The sequence below is a fragment of the Natator depressus genome, chromosome 9 (genome assembly GCF_965152275.1).
Source record: "Natator depressus isolate rNatDep1 chromosome 9, rNatDep2.hap1, whole genome shotgun sequence".
Taxonomy (NCBI): domain Eukaryota; kingdom Metazoa; phylum Chordata; order Testudines; family Cheloniidae; genus Natator; species Natator depressus.
In genome coordinates this window covers 51,969,158-51,994,791 of record NC_134242.1, presented here as the reverse complement: position 1 = coordinate 51,994,791, position 25,634 = coordinate 51,969,158, and the positions used below count along the sequence as shown (strand labels likewise).

The 25,634-nt window shown below is 46.0% G+C and overlaps 1 protein-coding gene across 6 annotated transcripts in view; it reads left to right on the top strand.

Moving 5' to 3' along the window:
• EPHB1 (EPH receptor B1) overlaps window positions 1–25,634 on the top strand; it is a 402,223-nt gene that overhangs the window by 287,450 nt on the left and 89,139 nt on the right. For all 6 annotated transcript variants that reach the window (XM_074964154.1, XM_074964158.1, XM_074964156.1 and 3 more), the window contains 4 exons: window positions 11,382–11,504; window positions 13,244–13,491; window positions 15,730–15,945; window positions 25,348–25,497. In XM_074964154.1, the coding sequence (XP_074820255.1) occupies window positions 11,382–11,504; window positions 13,244–13,491; window positions 15,730–15,945; window positions 25,348–25,497 (737 nt within the window). The remainder of the gene's footprint in view (window positions 1–11,381; window positions 11,505–13,243; window positions 13,492–15,729; window positions 15,946–25,347; window positions 25,498–25,634) is intronic.

Sequence of the window (25,634 nt, the reverse complement as noted above, 5' to 3'; positions counted from 1 at the left end):
GCATGGTTAAATGTTGTCATGTATCATATGCCTACATAATATACCAGAGCAACACCCAGAGCCAAAACAGAGGTGTCTGGGAGAGGAGGTGGTGGAATACCGTGGAATCAGGGAAGATAGAGGATGGTTTTACCTGGGATTTGCAGCTTGTTATGCATACAGTCCTTATTCACGTGGATAAAACTACTGAGCCATTGGCTGCTCCTATGAGTAAGAATTTGCCTGAGATTTGTATCACTCTCTTGAAAAAGTTTTTATGTATTTTGACTGATGAATTCTTGTGCTGCTAGTTTGGAGTCCAAGTGTACAGATCCTTGCAGTTGAGTTAAACTGTATCCCTGTTTAGGAAGTTAGGTTACAATGTCATGGCTTTTATTGTTAATCATGGTGATTATGGTAGTGCCTGAGAGCTGACTAAGATCCGGGGTCCATTGTTCTAGGCACTGTACAAACACAGATTAGTAGAGTTCTAGTTAAGTCCATGATTTTTTTTGGAGGGTGGAGCTTAGCTGAATGGAAAGACAGGTGAGACGAAGGGATTGAGGATGTGGAGCAGGTGAGAAGAGGGGACGAAGCAGACTATGAGCGGGTAGGTGTGGAGTGATGCTAAATTGAGCTGAGAGACTGTGAGGAGGAAGCGGGAGGGTTGGAGCAAAGAGCCAGTCAGTCAGGGCAGAGAAAGTCCAGTTAAAACTAAAAAATATTTTAGATGGATTTTGATCTTCTTAGCTCCCCACTGAAAACCCTTGCAATCTTGATGATTTTGTAATCTTTGAGACCAGCAAATCTTTAAGCAAATGTTTTTTACAGTTCTCTAAATACCACTGGATTCCTATTAAATACAAGGGTTCTCTCTTCCCTCTGTCACTTCCTTGTCCCCATTTTCGTCTCTTCTTCTGCATAGTTGGGGTTGGTCCTGCTTTGAGCAGGGGATTGGACTAGATGACCTCCTGAGGTCTCTTCCAACCCTAATATTCTATTATTCTATTTCTCTACCTGGAAGAAAGGGTTTGTTGAAAGCCTACCAGCTAGTGCCTTGTCCACAAAGTCACTAATGTTCTTTGCAGCCTATCCTCTGACTTGTTCCCAGTGCTGAGCACTTGTCTCCATCGCTGGAAACAGCTCACATGAAGTGACGCAAAAATATTGCAGCAAGAGAACAGATGTCTTTGGAAGAGGTAGGACGGCCCTGCCCAAACTAGGATTTCAAAAGGATACTAGAATACACCCTCTTGAACCAGTCCTTAGGAAAGATAGAAAAGGGTTTGTTGCAGGAACCTTTCTGCAGCTCCACTTGCAATTTGTGATCTTGGAGTCACATTGCCAATTGGCGTTTTTCCTCCCTGTTTGCAAATATTGCCGACCTCCTTGAAGGAGGTAATTCTTGACGCACCAGAATGATTACAAATAAAAGCCATGAGCTGTGAGGTCTGCACCTGAAAGCTCTGCTGTGAAGAGTGGAAAATAGGCTCTTGGATCGCCAGGGAGACTGCCAAGGTTAGAGAGACAACTAACACTAATGCTATTATTGCACATACTAAAGGAAAACAGGTGGGAAATTTGTGGAGAGCAGCTAATGCACTAACAAGTGCATCAACTGGAACAAATAATGCATTCACTTAACTGAACAGCAATTAGAGTCTCCCCTCACCTGGCCCAGCTGTTCATGTTAGAGCTACTTTGGGTGGGTAGTGGGTGGGGAGTAGCAGGGGCAGGATATGATGTGGGATCCTGGGGAAAGGGATACTTGACTAGAGCTGTGCCATCATCTGATTTTCAGTGGCCAAACTGAAAAATAATTTTTAGAAACTTCATTTCAGATCGATCCACAATGAAAAATGTTGTAACGTTTCGGTGAACCAAAAAGGTTGAAAATATTTAGTCTCCAGGTGAATGAAGTGCTTCATTTCATGGCTGAGTTTTTTGTACCATTTTAAAACTGAAGTACAGTGAACTAAAAAGTGATTTTGATTCAAAAAATTGAAATGTTTCAGTTAAAAAATGTCAAACTAAACTTTTTCAGCTTTTCTGATTATTTTTTTTGTGTGTGTGTGAGGGCAGGGGAGGTGTTCAAACAAAACAATTTGATGAATCTGCAAAAAGTTTCAGCCAAACCAAATCTGCATTTGGGGGTGAAAAAATGTTTCATCCAAAAAATTTTGCTCAGCTCTACACCTGATAGATGCAAGGAAACATCTTCTGTGCACAACAGCCTTTGTGGATTACTCCAAAAGGGAGATTTGTCCTTTGATGCATGTTTGTGTACATGCATGCCTGCATCATTGCAACAGGCAGAATGTGTATAATATGTATATGTAGTTGAATGCATATGTGTGGGAATCCCTGGTTCTGGTTATCAAAGAGACATGGCCCTCCTATCCAAAGCAAGGGCCCCTGGCTTCTCTTCCACACCAGCACTGAATATTCCACGCTGAAAATGATGTAGCTTGCAGTTTTCTTTTTGCTTCAGCAATCTGGTGTAGCACCCAGAAATCAGGGGAAGTATGGATTAGGGGAGCTGGTATATCATGTATTCACCATCATCATAATAACTGAGCACCTCAGAAAGGTTAGTGAGTATGTCCCCCAAATACACCCAGGAGGGCAGGAAGTGATGTTGGCCCCATTTCACAGATGGGGAATTGAAACTCAGAATGAGCATGTGATTTAAATCCCCAAGCTCACACAGGGAGTTTGTGAGAGAGCTTGGAATAGAAGCCAGATCTCCTCAGTCCCAGCCCAGTACCTTAATCACAAGCCCGTCCTTCATGGAAGAAGAAGGAGGAGAAACTAGTTTCTCATTCATTCTGAGAAATTATTCTGAGACTGAGCTTGATAAATTTATGGAGAGGATGGTATGATGACACTGCCCATAGTGGCATGTGGCCCATCAGTGACTGCCAGTAGCAAAAATCCCCAATGGCCAGTGATGGACACTAGATGGGGAGGGCTCTGAGTACAGAGAATTCTTTCCGTGGTGTCTGGCTGGTGGGTCTCGCCCACATGCTCAGGGTCTCACTGATTGCCATATTTGGTGTCAGGAAGGAATTTTCCTCCAGGTCAGATTAGCAGAGACCCTGGGGAGTTTTCACTGTCCTCTGGAGCATGGGGCATGGGTCACTTGCAGGTTTAAACTAGATTAAATGGTGAATTCTCTGTAATTTGAAGTCTTTAAACCATGATTAGAGGACTTCAGTAACTCAGCCAGAGGTTAGGGGTCTATTGCAGGAGTGGGTGGGCAAGGTTCTGTGACCTGTGATCAGACTACATGATCATGATGGTCTCTTCTGACCTTAAAGTCTATGAATTTCCTAGGAAATAATAGTGGGCTCAATCCATCTCTTTTGCTTCTTGATCTTGCCAGCATTCCTCCTGGCTCCTGGGAGGGGCTCTACGTAGCTCCTTCTTCCTCCGTGTTCCTGCAGGAAGTGCAGTGAGAGTGGAAGGGCTTGTGGTTTTCTTTCACCTCCCGTTAATCAGGCAGAGGTGGGGGATCAGCAGCTCCCTATGTCCTGCCCATCTTGGTCCGGGAGAGGTAATGGCAGGCAGAACAAGGTAGCTATTTTTTCTGTATGACCCTGTACTGGGGCAAATTTCTCAAGTAGGGCCAGATTCTCTATTGCATCTTCATTCACAGACACAGATTCCCGCCAGTTGTTCTGTTGGCTCGTTACTGTTGTAAAGTGGTGAATACGTGTTCCTGTAAATAGTATATGGACCATATGTTTCTCTGCTGTATCTAGGCATGAATGTCTGTGTAATCAGAGAAGTATTTCTGTAAATTGCTGTTATAAGTATCAGTGAAATGGATTTTATATCTGTCATCACACACCCAATCAGTAATAGAGTTCCCTTAGTAGTGGATGATGCATAAAGTTGTAAAACAGTTTAATTAATAAGCTTTGATTTGGACATGATCAACATTTTCTGAAAAAATCACCTTTTGGGCTGTAATTTCCCACGCTTGGTCTATTTCCCTGCTCTGCAAAGCACTTGGAGATGACCTGAATATGAACGGTACTATATAGGTTAGAACTGTAGCAATTCAATCAGCCAAGTCTGCTCCAAGGTATGCCCCTTGCAATCCCACGGATGTCTAGGTTACACACAGGAAGGAATTCACATGCAGGTAGAACATGAAACTACTAATGGTTACAGAAAGAGTTTGGCTTTGCTATCAAAATACTAACTCATTTTGCTTGAATAAGGCCATTAATAACCGGATAAGCTGAGACAAGTATCAGGGCAATAGCAAGAGGGAAAGGGAAGTATTTACAGTGGGATTATCAACAGACCTCTGTGTCGGCCTACCTCTGCTCCCATCCATGCCAGTGATTAAACTCCCAGCACACAGGCCTTTCGAAACTCCCAGTCTTATTCCTCATAGTGATGACTGACTAAGGTCCTGCAGACTGAGATGATCAAAGCCCTCCAAGAGATTTGGATGCCCTCATTCCATTAATATGGGCATTCAGATTCCTTAGGTGGCTTTGGAAATCTCTGCTCCCATGTCTGCTGGGACACAGTATATTCACTAAAAAAAGATGCTTGTCTTTCGCTGTCCTTCATGAATCCTCTGGCCTCCTTGCTCCCCTTCTGCCCCATCCCATGTTTGTTCACCCTATCAGCTATATTCTGGAGCACCCACTCTGTGTTCCTCCCCAGAGCGAGGTAATGCAGAGAGATTTTTACCCATATAGTGGAAATTGTCTTCTTTAAAACCAGTGGCGGGTGCTGTGGTGGGATAAATTTCCTCTATCCCTTTCAGTGTAAATTGGCCAGCCTTGCCCCACCTACCTTATGCCATCCATCATGCTCTGTAATTTGGCTGCTCTGTAATTTAAAAACCTCCTGACATCTTAGGGAACTACAATATAGTGCAGTGGCATGTGGGTAGCATCTTTCATACTCACTATCTCTCAGGATCCTTTCCACAGTTGAATAATACAGCAACAGAGCTAAACGTGAGCAGATGGAGAGAGAAATGAATACTCTGATCTTCACGCTTTCTTTCATCCTCTCCCTTATGCTTGGATCTACCATACGCACTCTTGTGTGCCAATCATCCAACCATCTCCACATCCCTCTTTAAAGCACACTTCTTCCCTCAAATCTGTCAGGGATACTTTGCATAAAACTGAACAAATGTAAATATTCTCTAATAGTCCCCTCCTGCAATTAACCAGAAAACTAGTAAACTGAAATGGTTTGCTCTCTGCAAAGAAGGCTCCTGAATAGAGCTGGTCGGGAATTACTCAACAAAACCTTTTTTCACCCGAACTGCAACTTTTTGCAAGATGGTATCAGTTTCGATGAAACTTTTGTCAGGAAGGTTACTTAGATTCAGGGTTGGAATTTCTGGTCAAAATCAGAGAGCATGACTCACCCCAGAATAGCCAAGAGCTCAGTGGTTTGAGCACTCACCTGGGATTTGGGCAAACCAGGTTCCAGTCCCTGCTCTGGATCAGGAAACTGGCTCATCTTGTCTCGTTTTTGTGAAAAATTCCAAAGCATTTTGGTTTTCACTTCACGTGAGACCTAAAACAAATTCCAAAACCTCCACATTTTTCAGACATCGGAATTCTTGTTTCCCGCCAGCCTCCTACCAAGCTTCCCAAGGAACAGCACTTCCCCTTGCTGGGGAGAGATGATGTTTCTCCACCAGCCTTCCCTACCACAGCCTGTCCTGGTCCCTTGTCGGCATTTGGTGTCTAATTTAGGGCCAGTCCTGCTCCCATTGATGTCAATGGTGGGCAGACTCATTTATTTCAAAGCAGGATCAGACCTTGAAACTGTAGACGCCAAGCTGCACAGGCTTGTCCTGTTACCTCCATGCACAGCTATAACGCTCTATATGTCAGAACAGTGTCTGTCTCATTGGTAATAATAAATACGGAGGAAGAGTGAATGCACCGGTGCTCTGGAGGATAGTTATTGCAACGTCAGACGCTGCAGAGGAGAAGGCTGGCACGCCACCACCAGCACCAACGACACTCTGTGAAAGGGCAGAGGGGAAGTTCAGCCCAGATCCGCAAAGGTCCATTGAGAGCAATGGAAGTGAAGAGCCTACATGCCTTTGTGGAGCTGGGCCATAGTGCCTGCAGAGTGGGGGGATTGGGGAGAGGAATCGACAGAGAGAAGGTGTATTTGCAAGGCTGGGACAAGTGATGGTTTAAAGTCCATGTTATAAACCGGACCCTGTAATAAATGGGAAACAAGCATGGAGGGGGTGTGGTCTCAGTTCTTTGCCTCTGAGAGAAGGTGATTGCAGGGGGGGTTGCAATAGTCCAAGTGAGAAAAGGCCAAGGAATGAGTGAGGGTTTCCTGAGATGTGGGGTTGTGGCAGAGGGGTGCATGGGTGTGTTGTGATAAGTATCCCTGATATTCAGCTTCAGAGCAGGCTGTCGTGCTCCAGACAGAGTTAGGCCTCCAGCAGGCACCCCTTGCCCTCCGTGGCACCCCTCCCATCCTGGCAAACGACCCTGTGGCATTGGATCCACAGGCTGCTGCTCCTCCCCACAATCTGCACTGAGGCCCTGCATCCCGTCTGGGGTGAAAGAGCAAGGGAGACAAGATTTTTTGATCAGTAGCTCAGTCTTGGTTATGATCCTGTAAATCCCTTTGTAATCCTGGCAGGAGTATCAGCTGCTCTTGTAAAAAAATTTATGGGGCTGTTAAAGTGTATGAGACTGAGCCGTAAAGGGATTTATGAAGTGGGAGATGTACAGATGGCTTCATTGCAGTTTTCATCATCAGCCTTGGGAACATGGCGCTTCTGCCCAAACTGGCCCTGCTAGGAGCAAGGAGCTCATCTGACATCCTTCTTGAATCTCAGACACCAGAATCATGAGCTCATTCTTCCATCAACTGTTTTTTCACAATCACTCCATAATTAACAGGCAACATCTGATAAACTCTTTAGCTCAGATACTTGGAGCTCATTGCTAATTCAGAGTGGCTCACTGGCATTATAAAGGAGCAATGGGCTCATTCACATTCCCAGCGTACAGTCTATTACGTGACAAGAACATGACAACAGGCAAATTGTTCCGATGTCAGCTTTAGAAATGCTTCTGTGCAGCACCTAGCACCATGGGACCCTGATCCTTGAGTGGGGCTCCTAAAGATACAAATAATAATAATAATTAATAATGGGAACAATTAACTAAGCAATTAAAATAAATATCAAAATAGCGATTTGAGCTGTAGTGTAAACCTTCAAGGGAAAACTGGTCAGACCAATGGAGTGGGGCGGAGAGACCATTCCCTTTCGGCTCACCCCAAACATGATCATCTGGAAATCCTCACTGACATGGGTTCTCTGCTCACTTGATAGATTTTAAAGTCCAAAGGGACAATTGGGATCATCAGGACTCTCTCATTGGCAAAGTCTGTGCCCAGACTGGAAAACCAAACCACCGCTCCTCATACAGACCCCAGCAGTGACTATCTTAGCAATGCCTCCAACTTGGCTGGGTCAGTCCTGACTCCCCTGAGTGCAGGGCAGCGTGATGATCGGGGCAGCTACTCCTTCCCTCTCCCATCCCACTGTGGAGCAGGAGGTGACTCAAGGGACTTATCCCTGTTGAGGAGAATCTCAGATTTCATTAAGCAAAAACCCCATGAGTGTGTTACGTTTTTCTTTGAGAAGAGAATCTTGGAAAGGCAGAGCGGTGCAAGCGAATGGCTCAGGGTGACAGGAGTCAGGCTTCTCTTCCACAGCGGGGGGCTGAGGGGGCCCTGCAGCCCTGACACAGACACCCCTGTGTAAGGATTCACTCAAGGTGTGGTGTGGCTCAAGAATCACTGTAGTGTTCCTCCCCACAATCCTTGAGCTGACCCTGTACACAGTAGGGTGATAATCGGGGGCTAAGGCTGGACGAGGTGATTACCCCATTCCATGTGTCCAGGGAAGCAGTTGAAGAAGTCCATGGGAGAGAGGAACATGGTGTTGCGGGCAAGGGACGGTATAGGGCCATCCTAGACCATTGTTCCTTTAAGGGCCCAGGACTAGGACCTTTGCAGAATGAGTTGGGCAAAGCTCCCCTCTCTCCCTGCTGGCCCAGACAGATGTTTTGGGGCAGGCCCCTAGCAAGGCATGCTTATGACTGGGGGGATCGAGGGAGAGGAAGGGATTGTTGGCCACCAGTACTCTGAGGCTGGGATTTTGAAAGGAGCCAAAGGGAGTTAGTTGCCAAATCAATGGGCCACCAAAATCAGTGACCTCTTTGATAGCACGAGTCAGGAGTCTGGATGTAAAGCAGAAGTTACGCTCAAAGGAGGGATGTGAGGAAGCAAACTGGGAAGAGACTTAGATGGAAAGAACAAATGAAAAGTAGGAGAGGGAGGTGGTGGAAGGAAAGCAGGCTGAGAGACAACAAATGGAAGGCGCTCCGCAGGAGAACAGGGCTGGGGAGTGAAGAGAGGGACAGCGGTGGGCACAGGAGAGGGACAATAAAGAAGAAAGGAAATGAAAGGAGACCTGGCTGCTGCTGGTTGGAATGAAAGGGGACAGTATTGTTTTTTCCAGTGGATGTGTCGTTATTCCTGGGAAACAGTTATAAGCACCCAGTTATTCCAGTGCTAGCTAGCCGGGATTACCAACTCTGTCATGCGCAAAGCTCTTAGCAGCAGGAGTGGATGTCTTTAATTGGCAAACAGGGCCTGGGAAGAGAAACTGTAGAGCTGGGGAGAAAAGTGTGATAATTTCAAAGAATGAAAGGCAGAGAGAAAAAAGAATGGACTGGAAATGGGACAGAGAGGAGAATGGAAAGGAGAAGATGGGCATGGACTGAATTAAAACAGGTGGACAGAGAGAGAAGGAACAAGGGAGAGAAAAATCAAGAAAATATGTCACCAGAGTATGGGTCAGTGAACTTTTACCTCTCTATGTTCCTAGTGATATTTCCATAGGTAGAGGCCTCGATTGGAATCAAGGCTGAGTTGCGTTAGGCACTGTGCAGACAATTGATAGGAGACAGTCTCTGCCCCGGTTAGCTTACAGTCTAAGTAGACACCACTGACAAAGATGGGAGGGGAAAGAGAACCACAGACTCGGGAAGTGATTTGCCAAAGGGCACAAAGCAGGTCAGTGGCAGATCCAGGAACAGAACCCATCTCTCCTGAGGTCATGTCCACTGGGCCACAATCTCTCTGTAATTGTATAGTATTTCCCTAGTTGGTGCCCTCCCACCCCAGGAGCTCAGGGCAAGAAGAATTCCAGAATGGTGTTGCCAGGTAGTTTTATTGGTGTGAGGCATATCATCTAGGTTTAACCGTAACATGCCCCACATGAGTGTGTGGACTTAGAGGAGAGTAGCTGCAAATAATGTCTATTACCTGTGATGCAGGTGATGCTACCTGCTTCCCTTATCCAGCTGTGTAGGCTTTCATTCTGAAAAGCACCGTTTTATTATAATATTTTGATAGCATTTGCTGGACTCATTTTTTCCACCAGATGAGAGGAAATGCCACTTGAGCAGCCACCATTAACAGTGTTTGCATCCCCGGGCGTGAGGGTTTTGGTTTTAATTTTAACGAGTACAGTAACAAGATCTGAATCTGATTTGATACCCGAAGGCAGATTCCACATCTGCCTACAGTGCCACAGAAATTCCCCAGTCATCTGGCTGAGCCTGGGCAGCCCTGACTTGAGGAACATCCCCTTGGAATGCTTTTTAGTAGGCAAAAATAGTGCCTGACTGTCGGTTATGGAGGCTCATAACTCATCTTTTATCAGGCCATTCAGGCTTTTGATTATAATTGCTACACTCTGTCAATTTAGTAGCAGCAACAAAACTTTCAAAGACCTTTTTGGGTAAATAAATATTTCTCAAATTATGCAGGAAGCATCATAAAATTGCCACGTTCCTTACCATAAAACCAGCTAATCGTAGTTTTGTAACTTCATTGCTGGGAGCTGAATGTGCTATATAAGCAGGAGAGCTCTTGGTGAAAATCACTTAAGCTATGGGTTTAACTCAAGAAGCTGCAGCTTTAGGTTGTCTGGACCAAATGAAAACCCTCTTGGCATGACTTTGCCTCCTAGAATGATAGCTGCAGCTCTCAGAAAAACCTGGTGCTGGCAGTGTTGCCAACTCTCCTGATTTTAGTGCAAGACTCCCAGTATTTGATGTTCATCTTACAGGCCCCAGCTCCTGAAGTCGTGCTATTTGGTGAGAATCTCCGTTTCCCTTAAAAACAAAGGAAATGTCTAGCCTTTGTGGTTGTGAAGAAAAACTTGAAAACATGACCCAAGTGCAACCTAACGCTTCAAAAACTAAAATGCAAGTAACAAGAGCTCCACATTTTAAAAATCACGTGATTTTTAAGCCAATCTCATGACTTTTTGAGGCCTGAATCATGATTGTTGAGCTCTTGGAGTTGGCAAAAGGAGTGTTCCTTTCTTAGAAGATCAGGACCTAGTCTATCTCCTTCACTATAGGAATGTATTTTTCATGTTAGGATGATACTATTATTATTAATATCATTCTTATCACACTAGGAACCAGCCAAGAATGGGGCCTATTGTGCTAGGGTCTGTACAGACACAGAGCAGCAAACTCTCTCTGCCCTGAAGAGTTTACAATCTAAATAGATCAGACAGACCCAGGGTAAGGGAAAGTAGTCTAACACACATAGCGAGAGTGAAAAACACTGTAATATTTTCCTTGTGCATATCTGTTTGTCTCTTTATATGTTCATGCTTTATTTTGTATCTCTTTATGTATTTCTCTTTCTGATTTTATCATTGTAAATTTTCTTTCTTTTTAGTATTTTTATTTTTTCGTCTGAAAGTTTAAAAGAAATTTTGTTTTTTTCCCTTTCTGACCTTTCTTCCTTTAGTCCTTCCTTTTCCACCTTGCTATTTTTCTCCTTTTTCTAATCTCTTCCTCCATCAATCTGTGTGCTATGTCACAGCTGCCTGGTATGGCCTCAGCGGTGGCTTCCCCTCTAAAAGGTGTCCGATTGATAAATATTGATCTCAACCTGCAATTCTACATTGGCTCTGCTGCTAATGCATTTGGTATGACTTTGATAAATACATAATGGCCACGCTCCAGGTTCCCGTGTGCTCTGTGTGGACTGGTCTCAGTCTGTCAGATTATAAGTAATACCTTCCACCTACCAGGAGAGGAGCAAGAGGAAAGATAATGGAGGACAGAACAATAAGAGCAGATGAGTGGGATTGGGGCTGGAAGGATGGAGAATGAGATAGAGAGAGAGTGGAGTAGCAGAGCTAAAGAGAAATAGCATTGTAATTGACTTGCAGAGAAGTGAGAAGGTATCAGAGAGATGTAAGATGCTTCCAAAGCCCTTTCCCTAAATACCAACTGGTTTTTTCTCCCTGTTGCTGTCCCTCCTGTCTCTCTCATGACAAGGCTCTCCAGGGATGAAGATCTATATTGACCCCTTCACTTATGAGGACCCCAACGAGGCTGTCCGCGAGTTTGCCAAGGAGATTGACGTCTCCTTCGTGAAGATTGAAGAAGTCATTGGAGCAGGTGTGTCTCGTTTCACCATTAGGTGTCTTCCCCACCCTCCCTCCCATCCTCTCCACAACTCCTGCATCTTCCTTTCTCTTCCTCCCTTTCATTTTACATCCACTCATAGCTCAGAACGGACCAGCTAACTCATTCAGTTAAAATAAAAAAAGATTCACACTTCTGCCTACACCCTGAGTTCCGCATACTCTTCTGACGTTTGGGAGGGTTTGGTTAACTTATTAATTCATTGACCTTGGTGGTCCTTTGACTTCCTGGTTTAACTTTCAGGAAATAAGAGAAAATTGGACATCTCTCTCTCTGTGTATATATATATATATATATATATATCACCTGTGGCATTTGTAGTATTATTGTTAAATTACTGTATTATGCCAGTAGAAAGAAAATAGAGAAAGTGAGAAGTTGTGAGGAAGATTCAAAGAACCAATTGATTGTTTCAAATTTGGGGTTAGATTAATCTCACTGCTTTATGCTGCTCTGTCAATGCAAAGAAGCTGCAAATCTGACTTAAACATGAACCATTCTAGTGATCTGTAGGTGTCATTAGCTTCTGCACAAGAGATGTATAATTTAGGCTGCCCATTATTTGCTCTATAATAAATTCAAGCTAAGTAGTTTTACATCTGGGGAATGGAGAACTTTAAGGGATACTGTCAATTAGTTTGAGGCCTAAAATTTATATATTGTTAAAAAGAAAAGGCAGGATGGGGTCAAGAGGTTATAAATCATAACTTGAGCTGTTTGGCAAACTGGAGATTTTTGCATGGAAAATTTTGGCTCATCATTCAAAGAAACCCAAACTGGAAAGGCTTCAGTTTTCAACAGCTGAAAAATTTCTGTTTTACAGGTTTTTTTGATTTCTGATGCAAAATCAGAAATTGTCAAAGACAGCAGACACTTTCCAAGGAAACAACAAATGTGAAAATCCAATTTTCTGACAAAAAATAATGTTGACGAAAACTTTTCCACCAACCCTAATGATAACATAGATATTGATCTATTTCAAATAAACTCTGTTATTTTGGATGCAAACTTTCCCCTGTAGAGCTGAGACCCCTAACATTGTCCCACTAACATCCATGTAGACAGGAAGTTAAACTTGACTCCAAACAAAAGTGAAACTGACCCACTTACTTTCACATTCCAAGAGGAGTGAAATGCAAAAAGGAAACAGTGTAAATTATAACATTTTAGATTTAGGAAAATCTTTTTGTTTTACTGATATCTTAGGCCCTGAACCTGCAAGCTCTTTTGCACAGATGAACTGTGGCACCTGCAAAAAGCTCCATTAACATTGGAAGAGTTACATGGTGGCACAGGGTTGTATCCAGGTAGAGCAGTTTGTAGGCTCAGGAATATTCTTAGTAGCAGAGGAATGGATGCTTTTGACATTGCCCTTTTAAGGGGGGAAAGACAAATAGTGTTAAGAGGACACTATTTAAGTGTGCACATAGAATATCAGGGTTGGAAAGGACCTCAGGAGGTCATCTAGTCCAACCCCTTGCTCAAAACAGGGCCAATCCCCAATTTTTGCCCCAGATCCCTAAATAGCCCCCTCAAGGACTGAGCTCACAACCCTGGGTTTAGCAGGCCAATGCTCAAACCACTGAGCTATCCCTCCCCGCATATTTGAGCCAATCAGATTGGAGCCATGACAGCTATGTGGCACTGCTGTTCTTTACCATGCTCTGTTGAGAAGGAGAAGGTGGTTGCGACTGATATTCTTGCAATTGCAGGGGAGTTTGGAGAAGTGTATAAAGGACGTCTGAAACTGCCCAGCAAGAGGGAAATCTATGTGGCCATTAAGACATTAAAGGCTGGCTACTCTGAGAAGCAGCGTAGGGATTTCCTGAGTGAGGCCAGCATCATGGGACAATTTGACCACCCAAATATCATTCGGCTGGAAGGAGTGGTGACCAAAAGCCGGCCAGTCATGATCATCACAGAGTTTATGGAGAATGGAGCTCTGGACTCCTTTCTGAGGGTAAGGAAGCATGATGGCCTCATTGGCTACTCTTCTGCTATAACACTGGAATGGAGTCATGTTCATTGGAATTGAGTCATGCTGTGTTGTAGAAGATCCATTGAGGTCAAACCTCTAGCAGCTGGGCTCATGGAGGACATGGCCTCCAGGAGGAACCCTAATAACTGACCTAAGAAACAATATTGAGAGAGGGCAAGATTCTCAAACGAGCCTAAGAGATTTCAGAGCACAAATCCTGTTGTCTTTCAGTGAGGCTTGTGCTCCTAAATCTCTTGGGCACGGATGAAAATCTCCCCCAGAGGCCTCAGCAAGAGGAAAGGGTTGCTGTGCCCACTACTACAAAAGGGGAAATAAAGAAATCCATGAGGGGAAAGGCCAGTTTTTGAATTAAAAGATAAACGATAACTGCACTAACGCGTTCTGAGGACTGGGGACTCCACTCCCACCAGGAACCACCCCAAATAAAAGTGCTCTGCTATTGCCTGGTCACCTGATCATCATGCCAGCTAGGTGAGGTGAAGGGAAGCAACTATAGGAAGCAGGAGAGGCCTTGCAAGGACGGGAATGCTAGATCAAAACTGAGAACTTCTGAATCACTGAGGCATGGGCAGCTATTTGAAGTGGTCTAGAACTGGAGGGAAGGTGGGAACATGGCCAGAATTAAAGAAGTGCCCTTTTATTTTCTCACTTCACATTTGAAGCCAGCTTTGAGTATTTTTAGCATCAGCTTGAAGCATCGTGGAGCATCAGTGACAAGAGGTCCGCTGTGTGACTCCAAACACTGCTCCTTTGTGGACAGTGTTCATCTCATTACGGGATCTGAGATCATCTGGAGGAAGCAGCTGCAGCAGCAACAGTATTAATCCTCACGCATCAGGGAAACCAACCATCGTTCTTTGTACTGGCATCTTAGGTGGTGTGTCCTAGGGGTCTAGAGGCAGCTCAAAGGCAATTTGACCCAGAGCTCCGGTGCACACCTCTCAAGAGGTTGGGAGGTAGGGGAAGGAGGGTGCAGGAGAAAGAGAGGTAGGCAAAAGAATTGAGGGAAGGAGGGACAGGAAAGAAAGATGGATGAAGAGGGAAGGGGAGGAGAAGAGAGGGGTAAACACTTAGGCTGAGATTTTCAAAGGCAATTGGAGGAATGATTAATGGGAACCGAGCATCCAAATCCTGTTAATGCCACCTTCTTTCCAACGTTCAGAAGCAGGTAATTTATATGTCTAATTTCAGTCTTGATGTAAAAATAGCATTGCTAATTGGTGCATCAGCTGCTTGGAAAGATAGCAAAGTAGGTCATCAATGTCCCTCCATGGGGGCCAGCCCAAAGTAGCAAAATACTTGAGGGCCCCAGAGTCAGACTGATCCTTGTGTGTATGCACAAGGAGTCGAGAGGGAGAGACTGTTGTGAGGAGCCCTGCACCCCCATGCATGTGCCAGGAACAATTGCAGTCCCTGTGCTTTTCAGAACTGACAGACTGCTCCCTGCTGTTGGCATCGTACTCATAGACACCCCAAAAACAGACAGGGAGGAGGTGCCCTCCAATAAGATGGCCACATTTTCCACATGACAGACTCTGATGTCCGTCTCCTAGGAACGTTGACCTTTATGTTCTCTATGGAAAGTCCTGAATGTGAATGGTCTTTCCCTCCCGCCGCCGCCCCCTCAGTGTCCGTGGGAAGGCCTAGGGAAGCCTGATCTGCTTTCTCTTGTTCCATACTGTGGGTTGCCCAGAATCTAACACTTTTTTGGTGGGGGTGGGGGGAGGCAAGAATTGAAAAGAGAGAAAACAAATGGCCTGAAAAATAAAAAGATGCCCAGAAGAGTTTTTAAATTTTAAGAGAGTAAATCCAGAAATGGAAATAGACACTGATTTTTAGAAATGACTTTTTCCTACATTAGTTAAAAAACCCACACCAAACAACAACAACCACCTGATCATCCTGACACCAAACACAACAGAAACTGGACTCTCAGGCTGCAAATGTGCTAAATGGGAGCTCGGTGGTTGTTGTTCATACTACAGTAATGTCTGGAGGCCTCAGCCATGTTCAGGTCCCATTGCGCTAGGTGCTGTACATGCACCTAGTGATAGTCCCTGACCCAAGCAGCTTACAATCTCACTACATAGGAGAACTGACTGACCCAGAGCCACAGGTTTGTTTGGATAATGGAGTTATCTATTACCCCAGCAATAGCTGGATCATTCTGATTATGGCACCTGCTCTTTATGACCGCAGCAAAATGATGGGCAGTTCACAGTCATCCAGCTGGTGGGGATGCTCAGGGGAATTGCTGCGGGAATGAAGTACCTTGCGGAGATGAACTACGTGCACCGGGACCTCGCCGCCAGAAACATCCTAGTCAATAGTAACTTGGTGTGCAAAGTGTCTGACTTCGGTCTCTCGCGCTACCTGCAAGATGATACCTCTGACCCAACCTATACCAGCTCCTTGGTATGTACCTTCTGCCTTGATGCACACTCCCCTTTCCCGATCTCACTTTGCTTCCACAAAATTGCATTGCTTCCTGGGGCCTTTCCCACTTCAGGGGGCAGTTCATTACAGCTGGGCCCTGTGGGAAGGGTTACAAAGGCCAGTGAGGTGCCCAGGTCCCACCGAAAGAGGGGAGTAAATAGAGGCAGCCAGGTGAGTAGGTGGGAGATCCTTGGGGACTCTTTTTCTATTGCTTGCGCTGGCCTTTGTAAATCCCAGCCACAATTCAGCTGTGGCGTTTGGGGATGTAGACCCATTGCAGAACAACAGTGGAGCTCAGTCTGATGGAATGATGGGATTGTAGATTCCAGTATTCATCGGCAATAGCTTCTTTGCGCTGCATTTGCAAAGATATTTAGGTGCCTAAAGATGAAGATAGGAACTCAGTGGCATTTTCCAAAGTGCGTAGGTGCGTTTGGTGCCCATCGGCATCTTTAGGCACCCAAATACACTTGTAAATCTGGCCCTTTCTCACCACTTTCCCTTCAAATGACATTAAAGCATCCTGTGATTTGTTTCTCTCATGCTTTGAAAGGACAACAACTGTTTTCTTTCTCTTTGTACCTCTCCCTGCCTTCTCTCTCTCTCGCTCCTTTCTTCATAATCCTTTCTTTCTTTTTCTCCCCCTCCCTTTCCTGTTCCCTCTCATTGTTTCTTCTCTCTTGTCCCCTCCCTCTCTTAAGTTTTTCTGTGCTCTTGGCTAGTTTTCAAATGAGAATTTCTCTCTCTTCCATTAAATGAGGGGGGGAGGAGGGTGAACAGTGGGGATCTGGGAAGGGGTGCAGGAGGGGAAGCAGAAGGAAGACTGATTGCATATAGGAGGTGTTTTAAGTACAGCTACAGTACCACTCTAATCCTGAGCTATCTTTCTCTGCTGGAAATTGTTCTGGGCATTAATTAAAGAGACAAATCTAATCCAAGCTCCACTATTCCCCAGTCACTGTTCTCTAGCTTAATTAACTCATTCATAGGTAATCCAAGTTCTCCCACATTGTCTCTTGGTTCACCTGCGGTAGGCTGGCACTCTCCTCTTGGTGCCTGCAGTAGGGAAGATAACAGAACCCTGGTCCCCTCTAGAAGTCTAGAGCATTCTTTTGGAATCATTCTGCCATCAGGAACTTGGCCTCTGGATACCATCGGATGCTATCAAAAATGGGGTGGCGGGGGGTAATAAGAAGATATTTGGGTGATTGACATATTTGGAGTGAATGAACTAAATAAATCACACGTTATGCTAAGGCTCAGTTTATAAATACCCTATAAAGGGTTAATAAATGATTAATAGATGTCATAATATACTACAGACATGAGTCATATATATTATAGATGGTTATAAGTTCATCAGCTGGTGTTACAGCTAGTTATAAAACATGGTCACGAGCAACCTATTGGACTGATTAATAATTTATTAACCCTTTATAAACCACAGTAGTAATAATGTGACCCGCTCATGCCTTGGAGAGTGAAAATAAGGTGAACACAGTTTTTATTGGCAGCAGCAATAAAGGGGTTGAGGATTGAAGATCAGCAACAAAGCAGGTCACGTCTATGTTGCTCAATAAGTAGAATGTAAAGTATCAGCGGGGTACCCGTGTTAGTCTGTTCCACAAAAACAACGAGGAGGCCGATTGCACCTTAAAGACTAACAGATTTATTTGGGCATAAGTTTCCATGGGTAAAAAACCCCACTTCTTCAGATGCATGGAGTGAAAATTACAGATGCAAGCATAAATATACTGACACATGAAGAGAAGGGAGTAATATGTAATTTTCACTCCATGCATCTGAAGAAGTGGGTTTTTTACCCATGAAAGCGTATGCCCAAATAAATCTGTTAGTCTTTAAGGTGCCACCAGACTCCTCATTGTTTTTGTACAATGTAAAATGTAAAGATTTTTTAAAGTAAAGAATTAAAGCAACCTCAGTAGGAGTTTGCCTGAGCAGTAGGTAGCTGGGGATGTGGTCCATTGATGTCAATGGAACTAAGCCAATTCACACAGGCTTTATGTCTGGGCCAGGGTCTGATCCTGCTGCTTTTGACTTAAATGGCAATGCAGTCTAATAAGGAGCACAGATTGTGGCATTTTAAGTCAAACAATGTCATATGAGATAACATGCCTGGCACTAGCTGCTGGGGAAAGGCTTGAAGTAGCCTTTCCCACCTTTCGAGATAAAATGGATTCTCTCGACTGTGTTTATATTTAATTTATGCCATACTAGGCCTTCCCAGCAGCCGGGAAATGATGCTCTGTCTGCAGTTACATCACTGCCTCCCACAGCAGATTAGAGGCTCTGGGGAAAAGGCAGGAAAAACAAGCTGGCAGTCACTCGCTCAGTTTGTAGTTATTTAACTAGTATTTTTGCCATCCCTCTTTAAAGAGCACCTGACACTTCATGGAAGGCTATGGAAAACATTCGTGCTAAACAATTTCTGAAATGATTCAGCCCAGAGTAAATACCAGACATATTCTGCATTTTCCCTTCCTCCCCTATTATTTTAACTATTACTGGAGTCATTTACATGGAAATGTGATTGTTGTTCTCCAACCGTTCATATGCTCCTGCTGCTTATTCCCCACTGAAGTCATAACCTTCTGAATGTGACATCGTAATCCTTGCCAAGGTAACAAGAGATGATGTCACAAACAGAATTATGGTGCTGGGACTCTTTAAACCAGATGAGAATCTTGCACTGTGGTGTTTGCTAGGAAATAACCAAAGGCAGATGAACGCTTAAGAAACGGAGATTCTGTTTTCATGTGTTAATAAGAATCAGCGTTCTAAACCTCCCTCCCCATGAAAATGAGCTATTCTAAACAGGATGGTTTAGGACCTTTCGGATTTTTAACACAACCTCATGGGTTCAAATCAGCAGCAGGAAAAAGGAGGGATCCTTCCCTGGAAGCAGCTTTGACCTCTCCTGGTCATTTTATTGCAGTAGTTGAAATGATTTTCAGGGACTAGGGCTGATAGGATTTGGGTGTAGCTTCCCCTTAATGGTTGAGTGTAATAGACTCATTACATTTAATGGGAGTTATTCAGATGTACGTTGAAGGGGAAAGAGACCCTGGTCTACAGCATTCTGTACCTTTTGCAAAGAGACCTGAAGGTCTATATGGTAAATTCCATATATAGGGAAAATGTGTTCTCTATAAATCACAGTTGCAGTAATGATGCTCTAATTGCAGTAGGATTCACTGTCATTATGAGAGCTTTCTCTCAGGGTCCAATAACTTTTTGGAAAAAAATTGCCCTTTGGACTGAAATTTCTATTGCTTCTTAGTCCACAGGTGACTGAATTTGGAAATGTCACTAGAACGACTCAGAGCAGTCTGTGGGGTAGCTGAACATGAAGAAGTGTGGGTCTGAGTCTCCAGTGCCTTGCGATTGATGTGTTTATTATGCCTGTGCAAAGTGGGAGTACAGTGCTACCATCTGGATTTGATAGCCCTTTATACCCACTTTGCACTGGGGTAAGTGATGACATACGATGGAAGGTCGTGATGCATCAAACCCCACAACCCTGTGGCTTTCTTTCCCTTGTTCTTTGTGGCTAATGATCATTTACATAAAACCAGGATCTTTTGTTTCTTTGAGAATCCTTCTGTTCTTTTACAATACCCCAGATGAAGTCGGAGGGCCAAATTTTCGGCTGGCATATAATTGCCACAGTCCCACTGAAGGCGAGGGAGCTGTGTGGATTTACACCAGCGAAGAGTTTGACTCACAATGTCCTGGTTGTGACACAAAAGTGCTTTGCCATGGAAATGATGCTGATGTCACAAGCAAGTTCCTGTATCCGCAGCTGCTGGTTGGGACTAGATCTCTGTTGAGCATCCCAGCAGCAAGAATGATTCCCTTCCCTTCCCTTTCCTTGCCACGGCAGCTCAGAGAGACGTATTTCAATATGTGGAGTGAACGTCAACTAAATGAAACCAGCATTGCCTCAACCTCGTGTTTTTAATTTAAATCCGAGTGATGAAAATACCTGCTAATCCTCAGCTGGTTCAAGTGCTATTCATGGCAAGCTGTCATCTCTGCACCAAGGGCATCTGCTCTCATCCCTCACCCCTCCCCTGCCACTGTCCCCGGGGAAAGGGCCTGAAGACAGGGAAGCGTACGTGCTTCGTGATGCAAAGCAGCCCAGGGTGTAGAAGTGTCACTCAGGGTAGAACTCTGAAGGCTGAGGTTTCTACTTTACATGCAAGGAGGAGCAAGGAGGCAGCTGTTGCTGCCAGCCTTTGACGTCTGCTTTCCGGCTTTGGGAGACCAGAGCACCTACAGATTCTCTGTGGGAAATGCGGAATCCTTTAAAACACCCGGGTGCACATTCATTAGCATTCATGGAAGCGTCTAGCATAGTATTCCTAGTGCAGGTTTGCCGGATGAGTTTAACCCTTTCACTGAAGGAGTTAGTCAACAAAAACGCCAGCAATGCTAAAGGCCAGAGCGATCTGTGCTCCCATCATTTAGGTGCATTTGCCATATACGATAGCACTCGATTAACATACATTTCCCCACCCTAAAGCTGGCATAAGGCACATCCCCTTCATGGCTTTATCCTCACCAGAGTGGGAAGGGAATAAGTATGGCAGGTGCTCCATTCCTACCTGTTGCTTGTGAGTGGAGGAGGGCCAGAGTTTGACTTCAGTTGTACCAGTGCAAACATGGAGTAATTCAATTGATTTTACTGCAGTTTCTCCAGATTCACACTGGCATAGGTGAGTTTCTATCTTTCAGATAAACTGTTGTTGTCACATATGTCACAAATTCATGTGAAAAACTCATCACGGCTTGTGAAATCTGGTCTCCCCCATGAAATCTGGCTATTTTAGGGGGTTGTGGTATTGCCACTCTTACTTCTGCACTGCCTTCAGAGCTGCGTGTCCAGATAGCAGTGGCTGCTGGCTGTGCACCCAGCTCTGAAGGCAGTGTCACTACCAGCAGCAGTGCAGAAGTGAGGGTGGCAGGACATGGGGGTTTTGTCCCTTTTTTGGGGGGGGGCGGATGGGCTGGCCTTACGAGCGGGTGATGTGGGTGACTGCCCAGGGCACTGTGGTTGGGGAGAGCGCTGTAGTCACCGTCTCACAGGAAGCCCCAGGCCTCTTTGCACCCAAGCTCTGGGGAGGGGAAGGGGAGGGGGCACCCCAGCCAGGGGCTCCTACCGTGCACTGGGCTCCAGCTGCTAGTCCTGGCCAGGCTGCGGAGGGACAGACCTTCCTCTTCTCTTGCATGGGCCACTACCGGGGCCAGGTCAGACCAACCTTTCTCTGGTGACACAGAAGTAATGGTGGCAATGCCATATCATGCCACCCTCACTTCTGCGCTGCTGCTGAAGGTGGTGCTGCCTTCAGAGCTGGGCTCCCAGCCAGCAGCCACTGCTCTCCAGCTGCCGAGCTCTGAAGGCAGCGCAGAAGTAAGTGTGGCAATACCACAACCCCCTAAAATAGCCAGATTTCACGGGGGAGACCAGATTTCACAGTCTGTGCCGCGTTTTTCACATGAATTTCGTAGGACCCTACAGATGTGACAACAGTTTATCCGAAAGTTAGAAACTCACTTATGCCAGTGCGAATCTGGAGAAACCAGCAGTGGCGCAGAAGTAAGAATGGCAATACCACCCACCCTCCCAATCCCTTTTGGGTCGGGACCTCCACAGTTACAGTACCATGAAATTTCAGATTTAAATATCTGAAACCATGAAATTTAAGATTTTTAAAATCCAATAACCATGAAATTTATCAAAATGGACCATGAATTTACTAGGGCCCTACACACATGGTTTGGAATCTCAGCTACGAGGCGTGCAGCCAGACTGCCCTGCGTTGTGATCCTCTCTGGTGCCATGAGCTAAGTTACAAGGGCTGGCTCGCCACTTGTGTGGGAGACCTCTCACAAGCAGCTTGGAAGGGAGTGCCATTAGTAACTCCTGAGTGTGTCCTTGACTCTGATTGCTTGGTTCTGATCTCACTTACCCCAACATAACTCAGTCAACTTCACTGGAACCACCCATGATGAGAGACGAATGAAGTCCTGAGTCTTTTCTAAAGTAATGCCTAGCACCGTAGCATGAGGGCAGCATGCTGCTGAAATTGACATCTTCTGGATCAGATAGAAAATGGAAGTCCTGATCGATCTCCTGGTGCTGTTTGTCATCTCTGGGGTGATAACCCTGCCATCCTAGCCAAATGCCAGCTCACGCACTCGTATCGGATCTCAAAATTCTTTCTACTGCACTGCATCTAATTCTTCCCCTCCTGTCCTTCAAAAATACATGTGACATTATTGCGTGCTATGGGACAGTTTATTCCTGAGGCGAGTGCGTTTCAGGGGTGGATGATGTGACACTTGTTTATAAAGGATATCTCAGCTGGTTATCTGTATCATATAGCACATGGGCATCTTTTGGGATGAAAAAGCTACTATATAAATTCAAGATAATCTTATTGTGAGACTAGACCCCCCTGGATTATAAGACCATAATAAAAGGGTAGAGAAGTAACTCATACAGCTAAAGGAAAAGGAAAATGCAGGGACAAATTAGAGGAATCCTTTTGACATGTTACTAAATAAGTGGCCTATTTCATCCTTATTCACCTACATTTCTATGTAACAAATAGTTTTATTAGAGAGACAAAAGTGGGTGAGATAATATCTTTTATTGAATCAGCTTCTGTTGGGGAGAGAGACAAGCTTTCAAGCTACACAAAGCTCTTCTTCGGGTCTTTATGTCTTTTCATCTACATACCCTTGATGTCAATTGGTTTTTTTTGTTTTTTTTTTATAGTTTCCTCCATAAATATTGACTAGTACCTTCTCTCCTCTCCCTCTCCTATCCCTCCCCTTTGGGCGCATTGACTTGTCCTCAGTAGCAGCAGTAGCAAGGGGGTGTTTCTGAAGAACACTTGTAAAAGTGGTTGGGAGATTTGGTATTGTATTTTGGGTGGGCATTAGATTTTCCTTGAGACCATCTTTTGCCAGCTTCCCCTGCAGATCCTTATTTGGGCACCTAGCTACAGCATCTTCATCCCTTTGAGGGCCACCTTAAAATGACAGAGAGGTCAAAGGAGTGGAGTAGCGTTGCCATCTACTGGGGGCTATAGACAGTGATGAGGTGCCAAAATCTTAACAACCGGTTCCCTCCTCACCCGACGAGGGGGTCATTGCCCACCCCAACCCCCCGGGACTCCTACCCCATCCAACCCCCCGTGTTCCTTGATACCCCCCCCGGGACCGCTGCCCCATTCTCCCCCCTCTCCTGTCCCCTGAATGCCCCCAGAACTGGGCAGGAGGGTCTCGTGGGCCACCGTAGTGGGGGCCCACCCCACCTCTAAGAGCCAGAGGGACCTGCCGGGGGGTGAGGTGGGGAGTCCCGGCAGTGCTTACCTGGGGCAGCTCCGGCAGGTCCCTCTGGCTCCTAGGGGCGGGGTAGCGTAGCTAGGGGGGAGCAGGGGGAGCGGCCGCTCCCCCCACTGATCACATCAAAAGTGGCACCTTAGGCACCGAGTCCCTGGGTGCTCCGGGGCTGGAGCACCCATGGGGAAAATTTGGTGGGTGCAGAGCCCCCACCAGCAGCTCCCCACCCCGCACCCGGCCCCGGCTCACCTCCGCCTCCTCCCTTGAACGAGCCACCCCGCTCTGCTTCTCCGCCCCCAGCCCCCGGCTTCCCGCGAATCAGCTATTCGGTGGGAAGCCTGGGAGGGCTGAGAAGCGGCTTCACACTCAGGCCCAGGGTGGCAGAGGTGAGCTGGGACGGGGAGCAGTTCCCCCTCGCGTCCCCTGGGTTACCTGCTACTGCGCAGGTGGCCCTCCTCGTGCCCCACCCCCTCCCCCCCTGCCCCAGCTCAGCTCCGCCACCCTGGGCCTGAGCGCGAAGCTGCTGCTTGCTTCTCAGCCCGCCCCGGCTTCCCGCACGAACAGCTGATTCGCGGGAAGCCGGGGGCAGGGGCAGAGAAGCAGAGTGGGGCGGCGCGTTCAGGGGAGGAGGCGGAGCAGAGGTGAGCTGGGGCGGGGAGCTGCCGATGGGTGCTCTGCACCCACCAAATTTTCCCCTTGGGTGCTCCAGCCCCGGAGCACCCAGGGAGTCGGCGCCTAAGGCACCACTTTTGGCCGGTTAAATTTAGAAGCCCTTTTAGAACTGGTTGTCCCTCACGGAACAACCGGTTCTAAAAGGGCTTCTAAATTTAACAAGTGGTTCCAGTGAACCGGTGTGAACCGGCTCCAGCTCACCACTGGCTATAGACAGATCCAGGAGGTGGAATTGGTTGCTGGGGTTCAGGCATGTAGATTAATGTCGTCATGATCAGGGCTTTGCCTTGTAGTGAAACTTAGGGTATCAGTAAATGGCAATCTGTTTTGTGTTGCTGAATGCAAGATAGGTAGCTAGCCTTTATTTAATGAAGGAGGAGGTCCCAGCTTTGCATAGCTGAGACCCGGCTGGGTGTTGCTTCTGGACCATTGCTGTTGAAGGCCTCTTCAGCTGGGTATATTCATCAGCATTAGGGAAAGGGGGAAGTGCTCCATCTATGCTTTTATCATCTAAACTTAGGTCCAGGTGGTCTCCCACCCCAATGCTAGCTCTACTAGATAGTAGGTAAGATGCTATGTGCAGTGCCCTTGAGCTCCTGATTCAAGGTAATGTAATGTAATAGGGCTCCATTTTGGGTCCATTCGGAAGCTGAGGTTGGTGCTCAATGGTGCGGCATGCTTACAGAGCAGGATGTCGTGCGGCGAGCGCATTACAGTAGTGCTTCAAGGCTTGCCATGGCTCCCATTTAGGAGCGTTGGGTTTGACCTATAATGTCCTCAGTGGTTTGGGACAGGGTGATTTCAGAGACTGCCTCACTCCCTGTTGCCCTACTTCCACAGCCGAAGCAAGTGGATGCTCGCAAGCTGTGGTTTCCTTGCTCTATATGAGAGGGAGCTGGTGGCAGGTGAAAAGCCCTTCTACTCTGGAATGTTTTCCCTGCTCAGGTCCACCAGAGGCTGGATATGTTAGCTGTGTGGACACGTTACAAAGCTCATCTGTTGTCTCAGGCTTTTGACTTATGGGCAGGGGTAAAGGGTCAATAGCAGTGACGTGGGGTTATGATTTTTGTTGATCTGTTTTGGATGCAGAATTTTTAATTCTGAATACACCTCGTTGGGCAGCTTGTTTGTGTTGTTTTGTTTTGTTGTGATATTTTGATTCCTCTTCTGTTCTGTACATTTCATTATTGTGCAGCACCTAGAGATGTGAACAGTTGCTTAGTAAACTGAGGGAAAAGGCTGGCGATAAGTCTGGGTAATTCCTAAATAATTTTGTCCCAAGGAGTGATAGACAGTCCAGGCCATACAGTTGAACTGCTTGTCCTTCTTCTCCAGGGTGGGAAGATCCCGGTGAGGTGGACAGCCCCTGAGGCCATCGCCTACCGCAAGTTCACCTCCGCCAGTGATGTCTGGAGTTACGGCATTGTCATGTGGGAAGTGATGTCCTTCGGAGAGAGGCCGTACTGGGACATGTCCAACCAAGATGTGAGTGTTCTGGGCACTATCTCTGTGTGTGGATCAGTCTCCAAGGGGAAGAACCAGGTGATGCTATTCTATTCCCCACCCCGCCCAGCCTCTTCCAGCAGGAATCACTGCAAAGAACGGTGTAGGAATCCTGACAG